Genomic DNA, 14,568 nt, shown 5'->3' with positions numbered 1-14,568 from the left:
TGAATTGGACTTGTCACAATTGAAAGTAGAGTGTGTTTGTCTAGCGAACGCATTCAGACTCTTGGGGGGGGGGGCGTGGCGGGAGGCAGGTCAAAAAAAAAAAAAGAAAGAAAGAAAACAAAACAAAACAACAACAACAAAGGAAAATTATATCTTTTAGACGAGAATGAAAGACGCTGCTACTTCCAAAGTCAACTCGGTAACTGAGCTCCAACATTGTGTAATTGACTTTGCAAGTAGAACAACAGCAACGTAACAAAGAAAATGTCAGTGTTTTCACAGCACTAATCTATAACGCAGGGAGGCCCTCCTGCTGTTAGCCAGGGCTGACAATACAATAGCTTTCAAAGGGATATTACCATCATGCTTTTATTCCTGACATCAATCAAGACAAAGAGAATCCTTTTCACAAGACATTAAAAATCAAACCTTTGTACGAGAAGATAGGTAAAACAGCATTCCCCTTAAAGACAGCCACGCAGAGCAATCAGCTAATTGGCGCTCCTTGAAAGAGGTAAAGTATTTTTATTTACTGAGTGTACAACCCCGATCGTTGGCTGCCACCGAGCCTGGCAGGTAAGCTATGAATCAAAACTTTCCATCAGCATTCCCCCACTCCACTCCACCCTCTCTCTCCCACCGTAGGCAGAGGGAGCTGACAGCACCGAAAACTTCAATTGGGATATAACCGATCCAGGCTTAATTAGTCTATTCTGGGTGCAAAACTATTTGGATCCCCGACTACCACAAGCACAAAACACCCTTGCAAGCTGACAGGAATCTGCAGAAATTGTCAAATTTGCCAATTCAGGTTTTCCCTGGCTACCCACAGTAATGGGGAGCCCCCTAACAGTTTTCAAGGTATTCTTCTGTCACAATTAACATAGACCCACAGATAAGAAGTCCTGATATCTATGGCAAACGTTCAGAAGACATGAAAATAACATTCTTTGCAAACACCAGTGTACCATAGACAAGATCCAGGAAAGGTAAATTCAGTTTTACCTGGATCAAAGGGTTAACTGAATCTACACATTCAGTTTAGTAAAAAGAAGGAGGAGGGGGTAGTGGAGAGGCAGTCAGGAAAGCTAGCCATCTTCAGCTTGCTTACCAATAAGAGTTTTTGATGACCCCACGTCAAAAGCTGGTACCACCTGCAGAACCCTGCGTGCAGAAGGGCTCATGTTTTGAGAGTTCATTATCTGCACGCTATCTAAGCCACGGAAGTTGCCCACCTATCTGCCCGCAAGGGGTCCAAAATGCCACGTCCCCACACCTCTCCGGGGCTTGACAGCAAGGGTCTAGATGGCCCCAGGCCCCAGACTATTGCTAAGGATGAAGGGCAGGGGGGCAAAATCACTCAATTTCCAGGAATTTCCTTTGGAACTCAGGGCCAAGGTGTTTTGTGACTTTTGCCTCTGGTACCTAACAGACCATCTGCCAAAAGTAGGTGAGCCCAGCCACTCCAAGACGGAGATGCAACTCGAGGGACCTCTGAAGCAGGAAAGATGTTTTTCTTTTTTTTTTTTTTTAAGATTTTATTTATTTGACAGAGAGAGAGAAATCACAAGTAGGCAGAGAGGCAGGCAGAAAGAGAGGGGGGAGAAAGCAGGTTCCCTGCGGAGCAGAGAGCCCAATGTGGGGCTCGATCCCGGGACCCTGGGATCATGACCTGAGCCAAAGGCAGAGGCTTTAACCCACTGAGCCACCCAGGCGCCCCTGGAAAGATGTTTTTCACTTTTCAGACATAACTGTATTAGCTTCTGGTTTATTTTTTAATTGTTTATTTTTAAGCAGTTTCTGAACAACAGGTGCTGTTCACTTCACAAACAGAAATATTAAGACAGGAGGGAATTGGCCTCAAAACCACCCCGAAAAATCCTATCCTCACCACCACCACCTCCATCAGCCTTTTTCCAGCAGCAAGCACGCCCATACCATCAGCCTCCGTGGCAGGTTCCTTTCGTTTACACATCCAAATGAACAGTTAAGAGAAATCAATGCATCTAATTGCCAGACTATTAAATCCTACATCAGGGGAAGAATTCCACAGCCACCAGCTTAAGAGTTGGCTACAGATACGGCAATTATTGTAACTTTCTATTAGACTGAACCGGATCCCCCTTTGGTCTCCAGCTAGCAACACTGTGCTCAAAGATGTTGTACTCCTGTTTCCCCTCTCAGGTTTCTCCCTCCTCCTCCTCCTCCTCCTCCTCTGCTGACACACTGTAGCATGTCTTCACAATGCCAGGGCTGGCCGGGTCTACCAACTGACTCTAGGACTATAAAGTCACCAGCATTTTGCACCTTCCGTTATGAACACAAGCTGGGCACCTACGGTTAGACATTTAGCAGGGTCCTTCTGTCAGAGGCACACAGTTATCTCATGTTATTGCTTATGAAGTTTTTGCAAGGAAACAGGTGTAAGAATCTAAACAGCAATGACTAGCCATAAAAGATGTTTTCTAGAGTAAGACAGGCTCTTCCACGCGCTGGGAGTGCGTGACTTAATGGAGGAGGGGGCGATGAAAAATTAGGATTAAATATCACTGCTCAATCCACACGAAAGCTAAAGAACCAGAAAGGGTTTGTTTTGCCCTTCCTACAAGATCATGTACATTTAGCCAAACAAATCTCGACAATTTACACTTGTATGTGGTCTCAGCTGAATCAAAAAACCTGTAACCTCAGAACGCCTCTATTTATTACATCTCAATTATTTCCATGGAAACACAAGCAGTGGCGATCTACACTGTTCCCAAGTCCCCAGACCACCAAATTTCTAAGATGGACTTTTAGAGGGGCTACAGGCTGCCAGGAGAGGAAGACAGAGAAGGGGAGGGGAGTGCAGAGAAGGGGGTGGGAGAAGGGAGGGGAGTTAGGATGTGGGCGTGGGGGGGGTGGGAAATGCGTGGACACAGCCTGAGTGCTAATTAATATTAAGAACGGTAATTAACAGGCAGTTGCTAGATGGAGAAAATCAACAGTATTAAATTAAAATCATTCCAAAGTTTTAAGCTGAGTCTGGGGGAAAAAAAGATGTATTGGTTTCCCAAATACATAAATAAATAGCCTGTTTCTTGGATCTGCAGAGGCAGTGTGGGTGAAGGGAGACAGGTTACCAAGTCACCTGACATCATCAGCCAAAATAACATCAGTGAGAAGTGATGAGAACAGCCCCGGAGAATGAGGCCAAAATTGTCAAAGGAAACAAATGTCCTCACAACTGCCACACCACACCACCAGGAGACAGAAAAGGGGAGAGTGTTGTAGAGAGGGAAAATCAGTCAGAAAATGTGACTTTTGTAACATTTGTGGGGTTTTGGTGTTGTTATTATTATTATTTTTTAATGACAAGGCTTTTGAAAACCAATGAAGCTATTCTCCCCCCCCCTTCCCCGCCCTAGTACCCTGGCCCCCTTCCCTATTTGCTGAGTGTCCTCCCTGGAAGCTAGGTTTTCCAAAGAAGGACAAACAGCCAAAGGGAACAAGTGACTCCCCTCCAGAAGGAAGGCTGTGCCCGTGAGTGGAAAGGGAGAACCCCCCCCCCCCCCCCCGCCGCCCCGTCCCGTCCCAGGCCTGTTTGATTTTTCAAAGCAGCAACACCGGGGCTTTCAAATCACACTTTCTGAGCATCCATTAGAAATTGTTATATTTCTGTCTTTCCTTCCTGCTATGGGCTTTCACGTTTCCGAGATCAATTACGAATTACAGCCAAGCGACTTTCACAGCAGAAGGCGCGGGCTGGGGAAGTCCACAATGCCTCCACGTTAGCCCTGACACACAGCAGTGGAGGCACAATAAAATAAAATAAAATGTAAAAGGCACCACTGTTCTTAAGAAGCACCTTCCAGCATCTTGAAAGGTGAAGACCTTGTCATTTTAAACACTTGGTGTGGAGCTGTCCACACTCAAGCACACACTTTTGAATATTGTCTGTGAAAGGGGAGAAGCAGTTCTTGAAACGCAATAAATCCATCACCTGCTGAAACTCTTATCTATTCAAATTATCATCTCTCTTAATTCCTCCCTTGATAAGTGGTCATATCTCCACCCTATTCACCCCAGTGAACTGAATAAGAGGCAAAATGGTGAGAGGCGAGGGTCGAAGCTGCTTCTGGAAAATGCAAAGAACCAGAGGAAGAAACAGAAGATCCTAGGCTCCAAGGGCAGAAAGGCGCTGTGTGGCTGATATTTACAATACTTCTCGGGGCGCCTGGGTGGCTCAGTCCTTAAGCGTCTGCCTTCGGCTGGTGTCCTGATCCTGGGGTCTTAGGATCGAGCCCCTCATCAGGCTCCCAGCTCAGCAGGGAGCCTGCTTCTCCTTCTCCCCACTCCCCCTGTTTGTGTTCCCTCTCTCACTGTGTCTCTGTCAAATAAATAAATTTTTAAAAAATAATAATAGTTCTCAAAATGCCTACACTGGTCTTGTTCTCACTTTGCGGTCTTCCCCCCACCAGTTCGTTTGAATTGTTGGCTATACGTACACACATATAGATTTAGAGAGAGAAATTCATTAAAAATCATGTCAAGGCTCATTTCATGAAAAGCGGAGGCCAATTCTTGAGTCTTTCTTGAGATACACAGAGTGGTATTAGAATGAGTTTCGAGCAACTCTAAAACACCCACCCATCTGTTCGTGGCAAATTGCTCTACCTTTAGTTTCTATGTCTCTTGCCTTCTAAAATTAGGAGGTTCCGAGGCATGGACTGAGGTTAGAGGTAGCTAAGCTTTGCATCTTCCTTTATGAAAATCCTGCTCCTAAACACAGATTTAACTCAAAATCAACTAGCTGAGTTAAATAAAACTGTAGGTAGTTAAATAAAACTGTTTTCCCAACCACAGATCCTGAGTCTACATTTTCTTCTGGGCCACCTTAAGTAGATCTTGAAGGAGTGAGCAGTGAGCCAGGGAAAAAGAAACGAAATCAAATAATAGTTCAAGCCACAGAGCCTTTCCTATTCAGCAAAAGGACAAACATCTACCATTTGCCTGTCCACTTCTTGGGAGCTATCATTTTCCCTGCGCCTCAATCAGAACACCTTCCGGACCGCCAGTTCTGAAGAGCAGACCAGGTTATCCCCGATTGGGATGCATGCCACAGGGAGGGGAACAAAACCAACTTCTCTCAAGGAAAAAGAGGAAAGGGAACAGCTGCCTTGCTGAGACTTTGGACTGAGCTGATCTGCTTCTAAGATGACAGGGACAGTCTCTGCTCAGCCAGGAGCCATGGAATCTGCTGGGACTTTAGCAGGAGAGCAACGGCGGCGGGTGTCTCACGACCCTCCTTGCAAGATTGAGTCCCGGCCTTTCCAGCCAGGAGCAAGGCTGGCAGGAAGGGAGCGGGGCCCCAGCGCCTTCCCGCGCAGGCCTCCAGGAAATGAACTTTTCAGAGCAGAACTGGGCTCGGGCCAGAGGTCATCAGGGGAGTTGGGAGAGGACAAGGGCCTCGGGACTTTTGGCTCCAGAGACCTAGCAGCTCTCATCCTGTCCCTCCTCTGTCAGCTCTCAGCTGGACGGGTCGGTCGGGCACCCATCCGAGGCGCTGGAATCGGGACAAAGCAGCAGGCGAGGCCTGGAGAGGCCAGTCGGTGGGGAGAGGAGGGCAGGGGAGGGGCTCCGTCGCCTGCGCGGGGCCTCTCCCTGGGGCCTCTGCTCTCCAGGGGCCCACTCTAGCCTGGGGCCCTTGATGGAAATGGAAAGCAAAGCAAAGCAAAGGAAACGAGGTGGGGGCGGGGGGGGGGGGGGTCGCAAGCTGTTTTTGTGTGTCCGTTGTGTTGTGGGTCCTCACTAACGTGTGCACTCCGGGGAACCGACACAGGAAACTGGCCTAGGTGTCGAGGATGTGAGTGCCCGGGGTTGGGTCCCAGGCGCCTTCCACCGAGGGGCGCGCGCCGCGGCCGCTGCGCTCCCCTGGGGACCCGCGTCCTGCCGGCGCTGCGCAGACAATGAACTCCTGGCGGAGGCTCCCGGCCCGGTTGGCCTCGGTGGATGAGGCAGGAAGTGCGGGGGCCCTGGCCGGGAGCGCGGCCCGGGCAGGGGACAGGGAGGGGGCGCCTGGTGGCCGGGGCGGGGACGCGGCGCTCAAGGCGCGCGCAAGCTCTGCCCGCCGCCCTCTGCTACGGCGTCCCGGGGCGACAAGGCGCGGGCCGAGGAAAGGCGGCAAGGCCCGGCGCCCGGCGTGAGCGGCCTCAGAGTTGCCGGCCTCCGGGGCGCCGGTCCTCACCGCCTCTTCCTTCCTCCCGCCGCCCGCCCGCCGCCCGCCGCCGCCGAGATTCGCAATCCCCGCCAAGTCAGGCCCGCACCCCTTGATTGGCCACGCGGGCCCGGGGCCCGCACGGAGGGAGCGGCGAGAGCCCCTCAGCGGCGCCCCCAGGCCCGGGTCCCCCGCGGGCGGCGACGCCGAGCCCGGAGAGGGTCCGGGCGGGTAGGGTGTCCGCGGCGTGCCCCCTCTGCCGCCTCCGCCTCCCGCTCCCGGCTTCCTCCTCCCCCTCCTCTTCCTCCTCCTCCGCCTCCGCCTCCTCCTCTGCCGCCGCCTCCTCCTCCTCTCGGCTCGCTCGCGCGGGTCCCCGGCCGCCCGCCAGCTCGCCGGTCCCTCCTCCCTCGCTCCCTCCCTCCCCGCTCGCTCGCTCGCGCCTCCGCCGGGCCTCGCTCGCTCACCTTTCACCGAGCGCGGCTTCGCCTGCTTCCGCCTGGACATGTCCGGGGCTCCCGGCGCTCCGTCGCCCTCCGCGGCCGGCTCCCCCCGCCGCCCCCCGCCGCTCCGGGCTGCCCTTCTCCCCCTTCTCCTCCGCCTGCCTCTCGGAAACTTTTTTTTTTGCAGCCGGGTCGGCGGCTGCGGGGAGCGGATCGTAGGTCCGGGGCGGCCTCCCTGGGGGGGACGGCCCGGGCCGGCCGAGTCCGCTCGGGGGCGGGGGGAGGCCCGGGGGCCGCGCCGGGGCCCTGCCTGTTGCAATGCGGCAGCCGGGGGCTCTCGGTCCCAGCGGCGGTCCCAGCGGCGCGGGGAGTCCGGAGGCCACTCGGCCGAGCCGAGTTATGCAAAAAAAAAAAAAAAAAAAAAAAAGCCGCCCCCCTCCTCCTCCCCACCCCCCGCCGGCCCCCGGCCCCTGCGGCCCCCTCCCTCCCTCCCCCACCCCACCGCCACCCTCACCCTCCTCCTTCTTCTCCTCCTCCGCCCCTTGCCGGATTTTTGTGCAAAGTTTGCAGGCGTCCGGCCACGCAGCCCGGTGCGGAGCTCACAATGAACCCATCTGAGGAGGGGGGACGGGGCTGGAGTCGAGGGGGTCTCACGGGGGGTGGAGACCGGGAGGCGGTCGGGAGCGCGGAAGCTCAGCACCCCCGGGAAAAAAGAAGAAAAAAAAAAAAAGCCTTCAAATTATTCCCTGCCGCACACACACAAAAAAATAAATATCAATGGCTAAAAAATGCCCAAACGCCTGGTTTGGAGATTATGATGGATGGGAAAGGGGTCCCTCAACTCAGCCTACTTGGGGGGGCTCGAAACGGCCGCAGTGGCTCGGAAGCCACAGCTCTGGGCCCCTGGCTCACGCCCCCTTCTCTGGCTCTCGGCTCGGTCCGGCGCCGGCCCCCCGGAGGAGGAAGGGGAGCGCGGGGGCGCTCAGGCGGCGGCGGGCAGGCGCGCCCGTGCCCTGGGCATCGCTCAGCCCGTGCGCCGGGCCGCCGCTGCCTGCCCTCGGGCTGCGGTGCTCAGCGCGCGGCGCGCAGCCGATCCCCAGGCCGGTGCCAAGTCGCCGGCCCCGCTAGCTGCCTCCATGGGCCAGGGGCTCGGAGAGGGGGGAGGCGGCGGCCGCGGCGGCGGAGGAGGAGGACGAGCAGGCGGCGGCCGGGCTCCGGTCCTCCCGGGCAGCGGCGGCGGCGGCGGCGGCGACGGCTGCGCCCCGGCTCCTCCGCGCTCCAGCCGGCGCCGGCCCGCCCGCCAGCCTCCCTTGCGCTCCTGTCTTCTTTGTGGTCGCTGGCTCTCCTCCTCCCGATCCGGCTGCTGGGGCTGCACTGCAGAGACACATAATAAAGCCAGGCTTGGCTGGAAATGTAGCCGGGTCCCAGCAGGAGGATGTGAGGAGCGGAGTCCCGGCGGGGGAGCGCTCTGATCCCGTGGGGCGCCCCGCACTGCTCCGGCTCGGATCAGACGGAGAGAGGGCCAACAGCACCGAGCGATGGACAGCGCTGGAAATACAGCTCCGGCCGCCCGCAAAACCCGGACCGCGGCGGCGGCGGCGGCAGGCACGGCGCGGGCGCGGGCACCGCACCGGCACGCGGGGCCCCCCGACTTGGGCACCCGCGGCACCTGGGGCGGGAAGAGGGAACTGACACAGGGCCGACGCGTGCTGTCACGGTCGCCGAGATGAATTAGCATCACAAACTGCAAAAAGTGGGGAGGGGGGGCGCAAACTGGGGTGAATTGCCCCAGCACGCCACTTCCGCAAATTATGCCCCACGGACATGAATTATCTCCGAACTTGGCTTTTCCGTCTTGAACTCTGCCCACTGGTCGGTGTTTGAAGACCATCTCTGCCCCACATCTGCAAACTCTTCCACCGCCGAGCTAACTCTGTGCGGCCTGCATGTGTAGGGCTGTTGCGTCTGGGTGCGCATTTCTTACTTAAGACAATAAAAGGAATACCTCGGCCCCAAAACGTTGCAGTAGCACTGCCCTCCCCCGCAGTTGACCAAAAAAAAAAAAAAAAACCTCTGCTCCTACTGTCCACAGTTTTGCCCCAGCCACCAGGGGGCGCCTCGCTTCCCTGCGTCTGGAGCCTGCGGAGGCTTGCTCTCAGAGCCCCCCGGGAAAGCGCTCACCCTTGGGAAAAGTCCTCCGCAGGCGACTCCCCGGAACCATTCCTTTGAAGCCTCCCCCTCCCCCATCAGCTGCAGGCGGCCGGGTCCAGGGTGGGGAAGAGGCTCCGACATCGCCCCCCTCCCGGGCGAGTGGCGCCACCTTGGGCCGGCTCGCCCCAGAGGTGGGAGAGCAAAGCGGGTGCGCGGCGCGGCGCTGGGGGTTATCAATCTCGCGGATCGATAAGTTGCCACTTGGAGAGGGGAGGGCTGTGTCCCCTCGGAGACGAGTTACCCAGGGCAACCTTTCAGGGAAAAACCCGCTGCCCGCGGAGAGCCGCGCCGAGGCCGGCCGGGCAGCGGCGCCCGCCCGGAGCAGGGCGCCTGCGCCCCGCCGTCCCCCAGCCCGCCGGCCAGGCCGGCCCGCGACCCCCTCGGCTCGCTTCGCAGTCCTACCCGGCCCGGCTCGCCTCTCTGGGGCTGCGGGCTCCAACCCCTTGCTGGGCTGATTGCGGAGGTAGATGCCACCCCCGCACCCCTGGGGCTAGGGAGCACCAGCCGGCGGGTGCAGGGAGAGGCCTGAGGCGGATGGGGGGGGGGGGCAGGAGGGAAGGAGGCCAAGCTCTCGCTCTCAAGGCCGTCTCGGAGGTACAGTCGAGTGACACGCGAAACGCGACGCCGGGGCGGACACCTTGACTCCGGGAGGCAGAGAGGATCCCCAGAAGAGCCAGGAGCAGGACAGAGGAGTCGCCTAACCGAGACCCAAGCCCTGAGTACCCCACCCCCCAACCTGAGTTAAGGCTGCCACCCCCTAGGTCGCCGCCCTCTACAGCTTTTGCGTCCCGCAGTGTGCAACATCTTGGCCTTCCCGGGGGCGGTGGGAGCCGCCTTTTGAAGCTGGGGGACTGCCGGGGTAGCTGCGAGGGGGTGCCAAGGGCCAAAGCGAGGGCAGAGGCCGCGAGGCGCCTGGGAAAGAGCCAGGAAGGAGGGGCCGAATCAGCAGCTCCCCCACCCCCGCCGGCGCCTGGGATCGAGGCCCGCGGAGAGAGGCTGACAGGCGGCAGATGGCACACGCTGGGGGAGGGGGGCGGTTGGCCTCGGCTCCCGGGTGCCCCCGCCGCGGGCTGCCTCTCCTAGGGGGAGGGGGCGGAGAACAGCCCCCGGCTCACCCGCCCTGGCTCTCTGGGGGGCTGAAGACTCGCGGATCTTGCCCAGCCGGGAGCCGGAGAGAAGGGGACGGACAAAAGCAGCGCAGTGGGGAAGGGGTGTGCTGAAGGAAAGGAGGGGTCAGCGGGCGGTAGTTGGAGACCCGCGGTGCTGCCTTTTTTCCACCCTCAGGGAACTGAGGAAGCCCCCGAGGCCAGAGGTGGGGATAACAGAAGGGGGAGTGGGCGACTGCGTATTCCGAACTAATCCTCAAGGGCTGAGGGTCCTGGAGAAGAGCACAAAGTTTTTTGGACCCCTTTCCCGCACGTCGCAGTCGCACAAGTCCGTAGCCCGGCGGTCACCCCTCCCCTGCAAGACCGCTCTGCTGTCTCCCAGCTCCGTGGCCGTCAGGGTGCAGTGGGAGCTCGACCTCGTCCCCGCCTCTGCCCGGCCCCGCTTTCTCTGAAGCTTGTTTCATTTTTAACTCCTTCCAGAAAAACATGTTGTTTTAAGGAAAATTCCAGAGCAGCAAAAAGCCAGTCGCTCCTACCAAAGGGGTCTCAGGGGGCACTGGGTGAGGGCAGGGCTGGCCTTGTTTCTCACCAGCCTGGTGGCCAGGGACCAGAAAAAGGTCATTTTCAGGCAGTGTTTCACACCCCACCTGCCTACTTGGCATCAGTGTAACCAGGAGTCTGGGCCCCTCCTCTTGGAGAAAGGCCTCCCTTGGCCTCTTCTTCCTCATCTGCAGAGTGGACAGCTGCTCCCGTCCAAAGGAGTGGCAGAGAAATCCTTTGTAAATGGGAGAAAAAGCCACCATCAAAAAATGCAAGAAAAATTACAAATTGACGTTTTTGAAAACAAATGAGACCTTGGTCACATAAATGGGCGTTTTCCTTCTGGGTCATATCTTGGCAGCAGCAGGGTACACCTAACCCCAGACCCCCCACCATTTCTGCACACTTCTAATGATACCTTCCTAGACACACATCGAGAGAGCCTCCTCTTCTGAGTTTCGAAATGAGGCAGGTTGTCCTGCAGTGAAGGCCGGAGAGGTTCAGTGAGTGACCAAAACAAGGTAGGACAACAAAGTAAAGTAAAATAGGATTCTGGGGTACCTGGGTAGCTCAGTGGATGAAGGTCATGATCTCAGGGTCCTGCTCAGTGGGGGACCTGCTACTCGCTCTCCTGCTCCCTCTACTTGCGCTCATGCTGTCAAATAAATAAATAAAATCTTAAAAGAAAAAAATAAATTAGGGTTCCTTTTGTGGCCTCTAGCCTAATATCCCTGAAGGATCCCCAGAATCGTGCAAAAGGGGCTTTTTGGTAAATCACCAAATGATGGCCATCTCCCCATCCACACACATGCGTGTGCACACACACACGCGCGCATACACACCCATGCACACGTTAACCCACACACTTGAAGTAAACAATTCCTGGAATATATACGATGTGAAATTCATGATTTCTGTTCACCTTTTAATTACCCGAAGGTCACACTCTCTACTGGAAAAACTTGCATCGGCCTATAAGGAACAGCCATTTTGCAGAGGGAAGATTAACCCCGAGTTTTCCCCCAGGGAAGAAATCCATTCCTTTGTTCATTTGTTTATTCACAGTGTGTTTATTGATTGTATGCCTACTGTGTGCCAATACCGAGGGGAAGACACGAACAAGAACCACAGGCCCTCCCTGCTGAGGCTGGTTCTGTCGTGGAGAGGCTGACTTTTAATAAAGGGCCACATAAATAATTATTTAATGACAGTTTTGAACAATCCTAAGAAAGGAAAATATAGTGTAAATGAGGCCAAAAAACAGAGGGTCACAGTGGTGGTCTGGCTGAGAGCCTGGAGAAGGAGGAAGGAGTCAGGAAAGAGGGGAGAGAACAGAGTTCCTGGCAGAGTGAACAGTGTGTGTAAAGGGCCTGCGGCGGGAAGGAGCTGGGTGATTCTGTGGAGAGGCAGTCATAACTCCAAGCCAAGAGCCAAAGGAGGCAATAGTCACAGCCGAGCTTAGCAGCCACTCGGACCCATCTTCTAACCCAGTGGCCTTCTTCGTTGCCTCGCTGGTGAACCTCAGGCAAGGAACTTGCTGGATCTCCATTTTCCCATCTTCCTTCCTGTTCCTCACCTTCACCACTCCCCAAGGTCAACCATGTTTCTAGAGGGAGATGCCAATCACACAGCTGCAGGTTCCTTCCTTGTGCTGACGAGTTCCTCCCACAGTGTTCCCTTGAGATGGACATACATCCCCCTGCTTTCTAGAAGCTTCCTACCAGCTTGAGATCTATTGAGAGGGAATCTGTGTTTGGGTGGATAGTGATCTTTCCTTTTTCTTTTTTGCATTTTTGTTTTACTAGCATGATCCACCTATTCGTAGAGTCCAGGCCCCTCAGGGCACTGCTGTCCTAGGGGTACTAAGGTCAAGCCATCAGGAGACAGCCTGGCACCCCAATTACTAACTGGCATTGGCCCACCATCCCCGCCTCCACAGCAGTATTTACAACATTGAGGATCCCTCTCACAGGGCTCGTTCTTGAAGCTTCTGAGGCTTCAAAACAGAGAGACAAGAGAGTCCCTTCCTCTGCTCTCAGTTCTCAGCATGGCTTTTTGGGGAGGGAAGTCCCCGCAGATGCTCCTGAAATGCTCCAAAGGTCCCCATTGCCCGCCCCCCCGCACCAGGACCACGACTCAAAGAGACCAGCGGCGGGCCCAGACATCTGCCTCCCAGGGGCTTTGGGAGTACGGTGCCAAAAACAATACAACGGGTGTGGGAATGTCCTTGTCTTCAGTTTCTGTTCAGCTGGGAAAGCCATTTCTATTTTATCATCATTATTATAATTATTTAATTCTTCGAGTGTCAGCAGTCTTTGCAGGGAACACCCACAAGGCAGCAAAGAAACCAACTTGGCAGGAGGGTCCCAGGGGACTCACACCCTCCGAAAGCTTGAAACTCTTGGCCAGGGCCCTGAGAACCTCCACCCAGACCACCTCTAACTGCCCCGGTGTGTGGCACACACGCGCCTGGGGTCATTTGTTGCTTTGTTCTCTCGAAATACTTCTTTTACAATGCTTGTGATTCTTTAAAAGAAACAACAGTTCAGTATATAAGGATTGTGATAGGGGCCCGGTTTTCTAAGTCTGAACCAGGAGTGGTTGCACCAGGAAGAGCCCATTCCAGAACTGGTCGCAAGACCTTTGGCCATCAGCGGGTCAACCGGCCACCAATGTTTTGCTAATAAGCAGATGGGATGCCCAAAAAAGTGACAGATTCAAAAATGAGCTCTATTTGGTGAAATTAAAAACACTCAAAATGTGGTTTAGTGAAATAGTCTAGAGACATATCAGCTCGCCTGAACAGGGAATGCATATTCTGTAAGACCGGGGTCACCTGTGCCCTTAAAATGCCCAGCCTGATGGCCCAGGAGTCCAGTGTCCAGCCAGAATTTCTGGCTGCATGGTGCCCAGCAGAGGACACAGAAGCCTGCGCAGGAGTGGGACGGAGGCTCATCCTGAGCACGCTTTTCACGCCAGAAGTGTTTAGATAACCTGAAATCAGGACAGAATGGGGGGACTTCGCTGAGCTGGATATAGGACCTGTTTTGTCCCTGAGGTGGTGTCTGCTTTGCTAACCACCGGTGTGTATAGCAGGATCTGGTCAGGGACCTGCCTTCACTTTCCCCAGGTAGAAAGGTTACATGGGAGTTGTAAACCTTCTCCCACCTCTTTTGCAGCCACTATTAATTACCAGAAAGGACCTAAGAGCATTCAGGACCAAACTAGCTTAGGTCATTTTCCAAAAAAAAAATTTTTTTTAATCCATTATTTGCTTGTTTCTTATGCATGTACCCTTTCTGCTTCAACCCCCTCCCTCTGTCCACTGTCATGAAAAGAAGGTACTGGGTGCCCAGGTCCAAGAGAAATGCTACAGAGATTTCCAAAAAGTACTGGTATGTGTGTTCCCTGTATCCCACACATACAGTTGGGGACCGTATGCCCATGGCGGGAAGGAGAGAAGCAGAATCAGCAGCGCTGAGTCTACCCAGCTCTCCACTGCATCCTCGGCCCTACAGGTACTCAGAACCTAGTGATGGCATTAAGGGAAAGATTGCCAATCTGTGCGACCTACAGAGGATTTGCCTAACATGTCTCTGGGCAAGAAACCATCTTCATGCAAAGGATTTCTGGTGGACAGCACGGGCCGATTGGTAAGATTCTTTGCCCACACAACTGTGTCGGAAGCTATTTCAGGAAAGACGGCTGGGATGTGATATGTACCAGCCCCCCCCCCCCCCCCCCGCCTCCAGGACCCCATGCGCTCACTTCATGCCAGTGAATGTGGCTGGAGAAGCAAGCAGACCAGAGAAGCCAGAGGCAGGCTCTAGGCTGACAAGGCACAGTACCATGGAAAGGGCTCAGCCTCTCAAGACAAAAGGGTCTGGCTTTCCATCCCGGGACAAAGTAGCTTCATGGATAAAATGAAGAGAATCATGCCAGTGGCAGAGAATGGTAGTGAGCAAAAAGATGTCACCAGAATCAGGATGTGTGAAGGGCATGAAATGACCTTGCACGTCATAGGTGGGCAATAAATGTCATGGTTTGATTGTGGTCCTTCTTCCATGATGGGTAT

At 55.1% G+C, this 14,568-nt stretch overlaps 1 protein-coding gene across 1 annotated transcript in view; it reads right to left on the bottom strand.

Moving 5' to 3' along the window:
* The window catches only part of ZNF423 (zinc finger protein 423), a 331,871-nt gene extending 325,034 nt beyond the window's left edge, over positions 1-6,837 (bottom strand). The window contains exon 1 of the mRNA XM_059151593.1: positions 6,661-6,837. Coding sequence (XP_059007576.1) covers positions 6,661-6,700 — 40 coding nt within the window. The 5' untranslated portion in view covers positions 6,701-6,837. The remainder of the gene's footprint in view (positions 1-6,660) is intronic.
* Positions 6,838-14,568: the final 7,731 nt, after the last annotated feature.

The sequence above is a fragment of the Mustela lutreola genome, chromosome 16 (assembly GCF_030435805.1).
Source record: "Mustela lutreola isolate mMusLut2 chromosome 16, mMusLut2.pri, whole genome shotgun sequence".
Taxonomy (NCBI): Eukaryota; Metazoa; Chordata; class Mammalia; order Carnivora; family Mustelidae; genus Mustela; species Mustela lutreola.
Note: the sequence above shows the minus strand (reverse complement) of the source record. Positions and strands in the feature narration are given on the sequence as shown.